General features: G+C 54.8%; 1 protein-coding gene across 1 annotated transcript; it reads left to right on the top strand.

Annotated features, from left to right (window-relative positions):
- The first annotated feature begins 5,306 nt into the window (after positions 1-5,306).
- On the top strand, positions 5,307-10,714 carry slc43a2b (solute carrier family 43 member 2b). Its single transcript, XM_047051941.1, has 10 exons — positions 5,307-5,615; positions 5,778-5,911; positions 6,220-6,422; positions 8,344-8,487; positions 8,683-8,700; positions 8,956-9,082; positions 9,175-9,307; positions 9,888-9,961; positions 10,209-10,332; positions 10,474-10,714. The coding sequence occupies exons 1-10, from the start codon at positions 5,532-5,534 to the stop codon at positions 10,633-10,635; spliced, it is 1,203 nt and encodes a 400-aa protein (XP_046907897.1). The 5' UTR covers positions 5,307-5,531; the 3' UTR covers positions 10,636-10,714.
- The last annotated feature ends 975 nt before the right edge of the window (positions 10,715-11,689 follow it).

Here is an 11,689-nt window from a genome sequence, read left to right as displayed (position 1 = left end):
ACTCAATCTAACTGTTCATATCGAGGAATGCAGTTGTGACATGACCTTGTGTCATGTGGTAAAGCTTCCAGCAATAACAAGTCTATTCAATGCAGCTTTGAAATACTGGTTTACCTTTTTAATGTTATGTGACCTGTTCAATTTTTTTTTTTTTTTTTTTTTTTTAAGTCTTTCTGTTGTCGTCGTCATCTGCCGCTTGTCCGGGGATCGGGTCGCGGGGGGCAGCGACCTAAGCAGGGAGGCCCAGACTTCCCTCCCCCCGGCCACTTCCGCCAGCTCTTCCTGGGGGACCCCAAGGCGTTCCCAGGCCAGCTGAGAGACATAGTCCCTCCAGCGTGTCCTGGGTCTTCCCCGGGGCCTCTTCCCAGTGGGACGTGCCCGGAACACCTCACCAGGGAGGCGTCCAGGAGGCATCCTAATCAGATGCCCGAGCCACCTCAGCTGGCTCCTCTCGACGCGGAGGAGCAGCGGTTCTACTCTGAGCCCCTCCCGGATGACCGAGCTTCTCACCCTATCTCTAAGGGAGAGCCCGGACACCCTACGGAGAAAGCTCATTTCGGCCGCTTGTATTCGCGATCTCGTTCTTTCGGTCACTACCCATAGTTCGTGACCATAGGTGAGGGTAGGAACGTAGATCGACTGGTAAATAGAGAGCTTCGCCTTTCGACTCAGCTCCTTCTTCACCACGACGGACCGATGCAGAGCCCGCATCACTGCGGACGCCGCACCGATCCGCCTGTCGACCTCGCGCTCCATTCTTCCCTCACTCGTGAACAAGACCCCGAGATACTTGAACTCCTCCGCTTGGTTCAGGATCTCCTCCCCGACCCGGAGATGGCACTCCACCCTTTTCCGGTCGATTACCATGGCCTCAGATTTGGAGGTGCTGATTCGCATCCCAGCCGCTTCACATTCGGCTGCGAACCGCTCCAGTGAGAGCTGAAGGTCACGGCCCGATGAAGCCAACAGGACCACATCATCCGCAAAAAGCAGCGACCCGATCCTGAGGTCACCAAACCGGACCCCCTCAACACCCTGGCTGCGCCTAGAAATTCTGTCCATATAGGTAATGAACAGAATCGGTGACATAGGGCAGCCCTGGCGGAGTCCAACCCTCACCGGAAACAAGTTCGACTTACTACCGGCAATGCGGACCAAACTCTGGCACCGGTCGTACAGGGACCGGACAGCCCCGATCAGGAAATCCGGTACCCCGTACTCTCGGAGCACCCCCCACATGAGCCCCCGAGGGACACGGTCGAACGCCTTTTCCAAATCCACAAAACATGTGTAGACTGGTTGGGCGAACTCCCATGTACCCTCCAGGACTCCGCGGAGGGTATAAAGCTGGTCCACTGTTCCACGGCCAGGACGAAAACCACATTGCTCCTCCTGAATCCGAGGTTCGACAATCCGACGGACCCTCCTCTCCAGGACCCCTGAATAGACTTTCCCAGGGAGGCTGAGGAGTGTGATCCCCCTAAAGTTGGAGCACACCCTCCGGTCCCCCTTTTTAAAGAGGGGAACCACCACCCCGGTCTGCCAGTCCAGAGGCACTGTCCCCGATGTCCACGCGATGTTGCAGAGTCGTGTCAACCAAGACAGCCCTACAACATCCAGAGCCTTAAGGAACTCCGGGCGGACCTCATCCACCCCAGGGGCCCTGCCACCGCGGAGCTTTTCAACCACCTCGGCGACCTCAGCCCCAGAGATAGAAGGGCCCCCCCCGATGTCCCCAGACTCTGCCTCCACGTCGGAAAGCGTGTTGGTGGAATTAAGGAGGTCTTCGAAGTATTCCTTCCACCGATCCAGGACGTCCCCCGTCGAGGTCAGCAGCGCACCATCCCCACCGTATACAGTGTTGACAGAGCACTGCTTCCCCCTCCTGAGCCGCCGGATGGTGGTCCAGAACCTTTTTGAAGCCGTTCGGAAGTCATTCTCCATGGCCTCGCCGAACTCCTCCCATGCCCGGGTTTTTGCCTCCGCGACCGCCAAAGCCGCGTTCCGCTTGGCCTGCCGGTACACATCAGCTGCCTCTGGAGTCCTACCAGCCAATAAAGTCCGATAGGCCTCCTTCTTCAGCTTGACGGCATCCCTCACCTCCGGAGTCCACCACCGGGTCCGAGGGTTACCGCCGCGACATGCACCGACCGCCCTGCGGCCGCAGCTCCGGTCAGCCGCTTCAACAATGGAGGCCCGGAACATGGCCCATTCGGACTCAATGTCCCCGGCCCCCCCCCGAGACATGATCGAAGCTCTCCCGGAGGTGGGAGTTGAAGCTCCTTCTGACAGAGGGTTCCGCCAGACGTTCCCAGCAGACCCTCACATTACGTTTGGGCCTGCCAGGCCTGACCGGCGTCCTCCCCCACCATCGAAGCCAACTCACCACCAGGTGGTGATCAGTTGACAGCTCCGCCCCTCTCCTCACCCGAGTGTCCAAGACATGCGGCCCCAAGTCCGATGACACGACTACAAAGTCGATCATCGAACTGAGACCTCGGGTGTCCTGGTGCCAGGTGCACATATGGACACCCTTATGCTTGAACATGGTGTTCGTTATGGACAAACCGTGTCTAGCACAGAAGTCCAACAACAAAACACCACTCGGGTTCAGATCGGGGGGGCCGTTCCTCCCAATCACGCCCCTCCAGGTCTCACTGTCATTGCCCACATGAGCATTGAAGTCCCCCAGGAGGACGAGGGAATCCCCAGGAGGAGCGCTTTCCAGCACCCCCCCCAGAGACTCCAAAAAGGGTGGGTACTCTGAGCTGCCGTTTGGTGCATAAGCACAAACGACAGTGAGGACCCGTCCCCCCACCCGAAGGCGGAGGGAGGCTACCCTCTCGTCCACCGGGGTGAACCCCAATGTACAGGCGCCGAACCGAGGGGAAACCAGTATTCCCACCCCAGCTCGACGCCTCTCACCAAGGGCAACTCCAGAGTGGAAGAGAGTCCAGCCCCTCTCAAGGAGACTGGTTCCGGAGCCCACGCTGTGCGTCGAGGCGAGGCCGACTATATCTAGCCGGAAACTCTCTACCTCGCGCACCAGCTCAGGCTCCTTTCCCGCCAGCGAGGTGACGTTCCACGTCCCTAAAGCTAACTTTTGCAGCCGAGGATCGGACCGCCAAGGCCCCCGCCTTCGGCCGCCGCCCGTCTCACACTGCACCCGACCCCCATGACCCCTCCTGCGGATGGTGAGCCCACTGGAAGAGGGTCCCACGTTGTCTCTTCGGGCTGTGCCCGACCGGGCCCCATGGGAAAAGGCCCGGCCACCAGGCGCTCGCCATCGAGCCCCACCCCCGGGCCTGGCTCCAGGGGGGGGCCCCGGTGACCCGCTTCCGGGCAGGGGCAACTGAGAACCATTGTTGTATTTCTTCATGGTTGGTTTTTTGAGCCACGCTTTGTCTGGTCTTTCACCTGGAACCTGTTTGCCTTGGGAGACCCTACCAGGGGCATGAAGCCCCCGACAACATAGCTTCCAGGATCACTAGGACACGCAAACCCCTCCACCGCGGTAAGGTGGTGACTCAAGGAGGGGGGTCTTTCTGTTAATTCCTTAATTTGATCCAACCCCAGATACATATTTATCTACCTATACCATAAAAAAAACATCTATATTTGTATACATCTATATATCATAGGTCACTAGGGTTGCCAACCGTCCTGAATTGTCAAATTATGGGTGATTTGGATTTGTCCCGTTAGGGACAGCTCCAGTCCCGTATTCCAATCACAGCCTCGCCGGACAACACTAAGCTACTGTGCACACGCAAAAACTCACGCAAACGTCGAAATGAGACACGGTTTTGGCTTGTTGGTGACAGTGGTTGTTTTAGCCCTAAAGCTTATCAGTGTCTGTGGCATATGGTTAGAGTCTAATGCTATTTCAAGAAAACAACATGACATATGACAGAAACTTGTAATAATTGTCTTGACTATTACTATGAACAATACATCCAAGCAAGTACAGTAGTGGTTTGCCAACATCACGCTGAAATGAGTAGGTTTATGGTAGCCTGTGGCTAATGAAACCTTGCGATTTCCTTTAGTGTTGGTCAGCTGTTGGCGCAGGCAGATAAAAGTGTCCCTCATTTGGGGTTGAGGAAGTTGGCAACCCTAGAGTTCACCCTTCACCCCTCCAACACTATAAGAAGCTGTTGTGAAGGGTGACCTCTAGAGGTCACAGTGATGTCATAGAGGTTAGATGCTGAGCTTCTGTCTACGATACGAGACTGTTGACGAGAGATGTTGAAACAGGAAGTTGAGATGTGGCAACAACTTTCCTAGAAAACAAGCGTGTCAGGATACATATTCCCTATGAGTTGACATTGCACAAACACACACATACACCCCCGTCAAACACACACACACACACACACTCATACTCACACACACACACACACACTCACACCAAGTTGTGCTCCTGGTTACTGGACCAGGTCTACAGGTCTGCTGGTTACTAGACCAGGTCTACAGGTCTGCTGGTTATCAGACCAGGTCTACATGTCTGCTGGTTATCAGACCAGGTCTACAGGTCTGCTGGTTATCAGACCAGGTCTACAGGTCTGCTGGTTATCAGACCAGGTCTAAAGGTCTGCTGGTTATCAGACCAGGTCTACAGGTCTGCTGGTTATCAGACCAGGTCTATAGGTCTGCTGGTTATCAGACCAGGTCTACAGGTCTGCTGGTTATCAGACCAGGTCTACAGGTCTGCTGGTTATCAGACCAGGTCTACAGGTCTGCTGGTTATCAGACCAGGTCTACAGGTCTGCTGGTTATCAGACCAGGTCTACAGGTCTGCTGGTTACTTGGAGTGTGACCTGGGAACAGGATGACTCGAGGGATGGATGGATAGACTCAGGGTGAGAGAGAGAAGGTTTAGTAGAACTGTTGAGTCTATGATCCATGATAGCATTTAAGAAAAGTTATTTGTTTCCGTCCCTCCATCCCTTCTCTGGCAACTACCCCCCCTACCCCCACTCTCATAACAGAGGCTTCTCCCGTCATCTGCTAGCATTAGAAATATCACCAGCCCCATGATCCTCTCTCTCTCCTTTCTCTCTTTCCTTCTCCCTCTCTGTATCTACTATCCCTCTCTCCCTACCTCTCTCTCTCTCTCTCTCCATGTTCTCCAGCAGACCAGTTGTGTATAGTGGGATTGAGGGAACAGTATGTGCTCTCGCGCTGGGCCGACAGCTGGATCATTACTGCCTGCTACGGGATCTTCCTCTTCATCTCCCTCGCTCTCTCTTTCTCCCTCTCTCTCTCTCTGCAGTGTGGGGGTGGGTGGGAGGGAGAGAGGAGTGCATGTTGTGTTAGAGACCCTCCTAGTTACACTGTCAACTGCTCTGACAGCGTATAAACATAGCTCACTGTCCCAACGTTAAAAAGAGAACATTTGAGTTTGTTGACATTTGAGATTTGTGTACAAACAGTGTGGTGCACTGAAATCTCATTCCTAATAAGTGTAACCTATATCTCACCCCTCCCTCCCTCCCTCCCTGCCTCCCTCCCTCCCTCAGCTGCCAAGCATGTTTGGAGACCTGCGCTCCACCTTCATCGCTCTCATGATCGGCTCCTACGCATCTTCGGCCGTCACCTTCCCTGGGATCAAGGTGAGCCTGTGTGTGTGCGTGTGTCTATGTGTGTGTCTTACATGTGTGTGTGTGTCTGTGTGTGTCTTACATGTGTGTGTGTGTGTGTCTGTGTGTGTCTTACATGTGTGTGTGAGTCTGTGTGTGTCTGTGTGTGTGTGTAACGTTGTGGTGTCCCTGCAGGTGATCTATGACCTGGGCGCCACCTTCATCAGCATCCTGCTGGTGTGGGCGGCCTGTGCCGGCCTCGTCTTCCTCAACTGCTTCTTCAACTGGCCCCTGGAGCCCTTCCCCGGCCCCGAGGACATGGATTACACGTAGGACTCACACACACACACACATGTAGGACTCACATACACACACATGTAGGACTCACACACACACACACATAGGACACAAACACACGCCCCCAAGGCAGCCCCGGCCTTCCAGACAGGAAGTTGTAGCAAAGCGAGAGATCCAGAGGCTTTGTTCTGATTCACCTGGATTTAGTTGATGTTATTCTTACTTTTCTCCCTCTCTGTTTCTCTTCCGTCTCTCCTCTCTCTCCCCCCTCCCCTCCCCCGCCTCGCCCCGTCTCCCCCCTCCCCTCCCCCGCCTCGCCCCCTCTCCCTCCCTCTCTCAGGGTAAAGATCAAGTTCAGCTGGCTGGGCTTCGACCACAAGATCACAGGGAAGCAGTTCTACCGGCAGGTGACCACGGTGGGGCGTCGTCTGAGCGTCGGACACTCCATGAAGCAGCACCCGCGGGAGCTGGCAGTGCAGGAGGGCAACAAGCTCTGCCTCTCCACCGTCGACCTGGAGGTCAAATGCAAGGCGGAGGAAGAGAGTGAGTGCCTGGCTAACACACAGCTGTCTACATCCTGCTCTGCTCTATCTACATCCTGCTCTGCTCTGTCTACATCCTGCTCTGCTCTGTCTACATCCTGCTCTGCTCTGTCTACATCCTGCTCTGTGTAGCTTAGCCAAGTATCTACTCTACTGTACTGTACTCTGCGTTGACACAGTGAAAGAGTAGAAGAATCTCTGCTGTACTGTATGTTGATCATGAGGGAGGCTACACTAGTACAGCAGAGTACAGCCAGTGTTTTGGTCTTCGACGCCAGCTTGTCTGAGGAGAACTGTCATTGGCTGAGAGGTCAACAAGTCCAACATCTCGTTTGGAGAGTTGCCAGCCCCCTCACCCCTCCACCCCCCCCACCCCTCCATCCCCCCCACCCCCCTGTGCCGTGCCCTTAGCCTGTACTAACCCAGATCTGTACGATACAATTATCCCCAGAGACACCCAACTGTCTCTGGGGAAACCCCCCCTCTCCACCCCAACCACCCCCTCACCCTCTCAGGGCTGTGAACCCGGGTCAGGACGCCCCACAGGGGCTTGTTGGGAGCAAGCCGACCGTGGAATCGGTTCGGACCGCGTTCCAAGAATCCTGGGTCATCAGGAGGGATGAAAGGGGGTGCTGGGGTCAGGGGTCGCGCGGCAGCCAATCAGGAGGCAGCAGGAGGTCGTTAAGGAAGTAGGGGCATCAGCTGGACTTCTACCAATCAGGAGGGTTATTACTGGGAGGCCCTTTGGACCAGTTGGCTTGGCTCCACACACACTGACACACATAAACAACTGACACACACACAAGCTAACAAACACTGACACACACACACATTACACACTTAAATAAATGAACACACACATAAACAGTCATATGCACACACACACTCACTGTGGAGCTGCTGGAGGTGCTAGATGTGGCTGGTCTCTCCTGGTAGTGAAGGCAGGTGTGTGCTGGTCTCTCCTGGTAGTGAAGGCATGTGTGTGCTGGTCTCTCCTGGTAGTGAAGGCAGCTGTGTGCTGGTCTCTCCTGGTAGTGAAGGCAGGTGTGTGCTGGTCTCTCCAGGTAGTGAAGGCAGGTGTGTGCTGGTCTCTCCTGGTAGTGAAGGCAGGTGTGTGCTGGTCTCTCCTGGTAGTGAAGGCAGCTGTGTGCTGGTCTCTCCTGGTAGTGAAGGCAGGTGTGTGCTGGTCTCTCCTGGTAGTGAAGGCGGGTGTGTGCTGGTCTCTCCTGGTAGTGAAGGCAGGTGTGTGCTGGTCTCTCCTGGTAGTGAAGGCAGGTGTGTGCTGGTCTCTCCTGGTAGTGAAGGCAGCTGTGTGCTGGTCTCTCCTGGTGCTTCCTCCGGCTTCATGATCATGAGGCCCCGTACCTGCTGTGCCATGTAACATGGTTTAACCCTCTCCTCCCCCCTCTCCTCCCCCCTCTCCTCCCCCTCTCCTCCCCCTCTCCTCCCCCCTCTCCTCCCCCTCTCCTCCCCCCTCTCCTCCCCCTCTCCTCCCCCCTCTCCTCCCCCCTCTCCTCCCCCCTCTCCACCCCCTCTCCTCCCCCCTCTCCTCCCCCCTCTCCTTCCCCCTCTCCTCCCCCCTCTCCTCCCCCCTCTCCTCCCCCCTCTCCTCCCCCTCTCCTCCCCCCTCTCCTTCCCCCTCTCCTCCCCCCTCTCCTTCCCCCTCTCCTCCCCCCTCTCCTCCCCCTCTCCTCCCCCCTCTCCTCCCCCCTCTCCTCCCCCTCTCCACCCCCTCTCCTCCCCCTCTCCTCCCCCCTCTCCTCCCCCTCTCCTCCCCCCTCTCCTCCCCCTCTCCTCCCCCTCTCCACCCCCTCTCCTCCCCCTCTCCTCCCCCCTCTCCTCCCCCTCTCCTCCCCCCTCTCCTCCCCCTCTCCTCCCCCTCTCCTCCCCCCTCTCCTCCCCCCTCTCCTCCCCCTCTCCAGCCCAGTCGTTCATGAAGAGCATCTTCAGTCCTATCTTCATGCTCAGCCTCATCACCATGTGTGTCACCCAGCTGCGCCTCATCTTCTACATGGGGGCCATGAACAACATCCTGGAGGCTCTCACAGACGGTGACCTCACCACAGGTGTGTGTGTGTGTGTTGTGTGTGTGTGTGATTGTTTCTATATGTGTTTGTGTTTGTGAGGGTTCTTCCTGATGTGGGAGTGAGTGACGCTGCGTTGCTTCAGACTAACTCTGTCTGCTTCCTCTTTCCTCTTGCTTCCTGTTTCCTGCTTCCTGCTTCCTGTTTCCTGCTTCCTGCTTCCTGTTGCCTATGCAGTGCAGAGGATGGAAGTGGGTAAGGGTTCAAGCAGAGCTAGATGAGCTCAGAGTTCATCCTTCACCAGCCACCTCTTTCTCTGGCATAGATTCACGCTGTCTTGTAAACTCTGTCTTAACTCACTCAGTACCTCAGAGACTCCTCTCCTCCCGGCCTGTGTTAACCTGCTTCTAAACAGTGTTATCATAACTGAGTTTCTGATTAACTTTCTCCCCCTCTCCTCCCCCCCTCCTCCTTCTCTCCTCCCCCTCTCCTCCCCCTCCTCTCCCCTAGTGAGCGTGTACACGTCCATCTTTGGTGTGCTGCAGCTGCTGTGTCTCGTCACCTCTCCTGTGATTGGCTACATCATGGACTGGAAGCTCAAAGACTGTGAGGATGGAGACGACAAGGATCTCAAAAAGTGAGTCTCACACACACACACTCTGATGAGCGTGTCTTGTATGTAACTTCCTGTTGACCTCATGTTCCCCCCCCGCTCCCTCTGGTCACCAGGGAGCCTGGAGCTCCCAAGAGGAGAGACAGAACCGTCCAGAAGATCACCAACGCCACGAGAGCCTTCATCTTCACCAACCTGCTGCTGGTCTGCTTCGGAGCCACCTGCCTCATTCCCAGCCTACCTCTGCAGGTAGAGAGGGAGGGAGGGATTCGTTGATTTAGTACAAAGTCAGTCGGTCAGTCATGTGATATGACCTGTGTCCAATCATAATCAGCATTTTATGACTCCCATGTCTCATCGTATCTGACATGTCTCATCGACAAACACGTTCCCCTGAGAAGAGAACTACTCATGTTCTAGACAAACATTCTGTAGTTCTGTCAGGGGTTCTACCAGCAGAGGAGGGCATGGTGCTGCATGCGTTCCTCTGACTAGAACCCTTGCAGAACCAAAGGCAGGGCTGCAGATACTGCAGCTGAGAGGATTGTGAAGCGCTACACTGACTCCTGGTGGACACAAAGAGAACTGCTGCTCATTTATCAACTGGTGTGGAAGCGCTTCTGACATTATTAACGTGTTATTAATTTACCAGATGCTTGTATCTAGTGACACACACAGTGTGAAAGTAATATACAAGGATCAGAAGGGCATATTGTAACTGTATAGTGGTGGTCTGAGTCAGTATTTAGTAGGTCCTGATCCAAGATCGAAGAGGAGGAACAGAGTGTTGCAGAGCAGGAGTAACAGAATTCTCCTCCTCTTGTCTCAGATCCTGTCTTTTGTTCTTCATACCATCGTAAGAGGCTTCATCCACTCTGCTGTCGGAGGCCTGTACGCCGCTGTGTAAGTGTCTCAGGGTGTGTGTGTGTGTGTGTACGTGTATACGTGTGTGTGTACGTGTACATGTGTGTGTATCCTGACCGTGCTGTGTGTGTCTCAGGGTGTGTGTGTGTGTGTGTGTACGTGTACATGTGTGTGTATCCTGACCGTGCTGTGTGTGTCTCAGGGTGTGTGTGTGTGTGTGTACGTGTACACGTGTGTGTGTACGTGTACATGTGTGTGTATCCTGACCGTGCTGTGTGTGTCTCAGGTACCCGTCGTCTCAGTTTGGCAGTCTCACAGGGATGCAGTCCCTGATCAGCGCTCTGTTCGCTCTGCTGCAGCAGCCGCTCTTTATGGCCATGGTGGGCCCCCTGGAGGGAGACCCCCTATGGGTGAGACTGAACTCCCTCACTCACCCCTCCTCACCCCTCCTCACCCCCACACCTCAACTGTCCTCCCCTAACTTACAATGTCACTTCCTCCGTTTCCCTGATGGCTGATGTCATGTCCTGCTTCCTGTCCCGTGCGTGCAGGTGAACGTGGCTCTGTTGGGGTTGAGCATGCTGGGGTTCTGCCTGCCTCTCTACCTGCTCTGTCACAGCCGACACCTGCGGCGCCTGCAGCGCGAGCGCCAAGAGGACCCCAAGATCTACGTCCAGGTCAACACTGAAAGCAAACCTGAAGCCTCCGTCTAGACCGGGAGGAGGGAGGAAGAAGAGAGGAGAGGAGGAGGAGAGAAGAGAGGAGGAGAAGAGAGGATGAGAAGAGAGAGGACAGAGGAGAGGAGAACAGAGGAGAGAAGGAGTAGAGAGGGGAGGAGAGGAGGAGAAGAGAGGGGAGGAGAGGAGGACAAGAGAGGGGAGAGGAGGACAGAGGAGAGGACAGAGGAGAGGAGGACAGAGGAGAGGGGGTTATATGATGATGCGTAGCTGATTCCTCCCCTCCTCCAGCCTCTCAGTCCGTCTGCACTTGCACTCAGACGATGCTCTCTCACACTCCTGGGGTCGTACATTCCCCCTGTCCGAACACACACTCATACACACTCATACACACTCACACACACTGACTCAGACGATGCTCTCTCACACTCCTGGACTGGTACATTCTCCCCATAAACACACAAACACGTCCACTGCCAATCAATGTCACCCTGACACGTACTGCACACACACACACGCACCCTCTGGAACCTTCTACACTGTGAAACTCCTGCCACACACACCAACACACAAGACACTGGATCTGAAGGTCAACTGTCAGCATGGATCTCAGCTGTAACATGACCCTGTCATCATCCAGAAACATGCCACGCCCTACACTGTACCTGGAAGCTGAGGAAAGACAGAGAAACTTTCAACTTCAAAATATCTTTATTGGGCAGTCAAAACTGCCAGATAGACACCAGTTACATCACAATAGCCATTGTGGATCCTACTTACTCATATACAGAGAGAGAGAGGGAGAGATAGAGAAAGAGAGAGAGGGGGGAAAAGAAGATCTCCTCTTTACCTCTCTTTCATTTTTCGTCTCCATTGTTACTTTTATTTTTATTTTTTCTCGTGGTAAACAATGCAAGACTCTTTCTAGTCATCTGCCAACTCTGCTAGTCCACCACAGAAGAAGAGAACCGGACAATGCCATTGGTGGAGATGCCAAGTCCAGCACAGTTACAATTTTCTTGTGGCTCTCCTAGGTGTTAAATGACGGCAACAATGTTGAGATTCTCTGATTGGTTCCTGTGTCTCTGTA

Source organism: Hypomesus transpacificus, unplaced genomic scaffold (assembly GCF_021917145.1).
Source record: "Hypomesus transpacificus isolate Combined female unplaced genomic scaffold, fHypTra1 scaffold_186, whole genome shotgun sequence".
NCBI classification, from domain to species: Eukaryota; Metazoa; Chordata; class Actinopteri; order Osmeriformes; family Osmeridae; genus Hypomesus; species Hypomesus transpacificus.
This window is presented reverse-complemented; position numbering and strand designations above follow the sequence as displayed.

Bases quoted from the DNA above. Each gene is read 5' to 3' on its own strand.
- slc43a2b (XM_047051941.1), top strand. From the start codon at position 5,532: ATGTTTGGAGACCTGCGCTCCACCTTCATCGCTCTCATGATCGGCTCC. The intron at 5,616-5,777 runs GTGAGCCTGTGT...GTGTCCCTGCAG, and splicing joins TCACCTTCCCTGGGATCAAG to GTGATCTATGACCTGGGCGC. The intron at 10,333-10,473 runs GTGAGACTGAAC...CCGTGCGTGCAG, and splicing joins TGGAGGGAGACCCCCTATGG to GTGAACGTGGCTCTGTTGGG.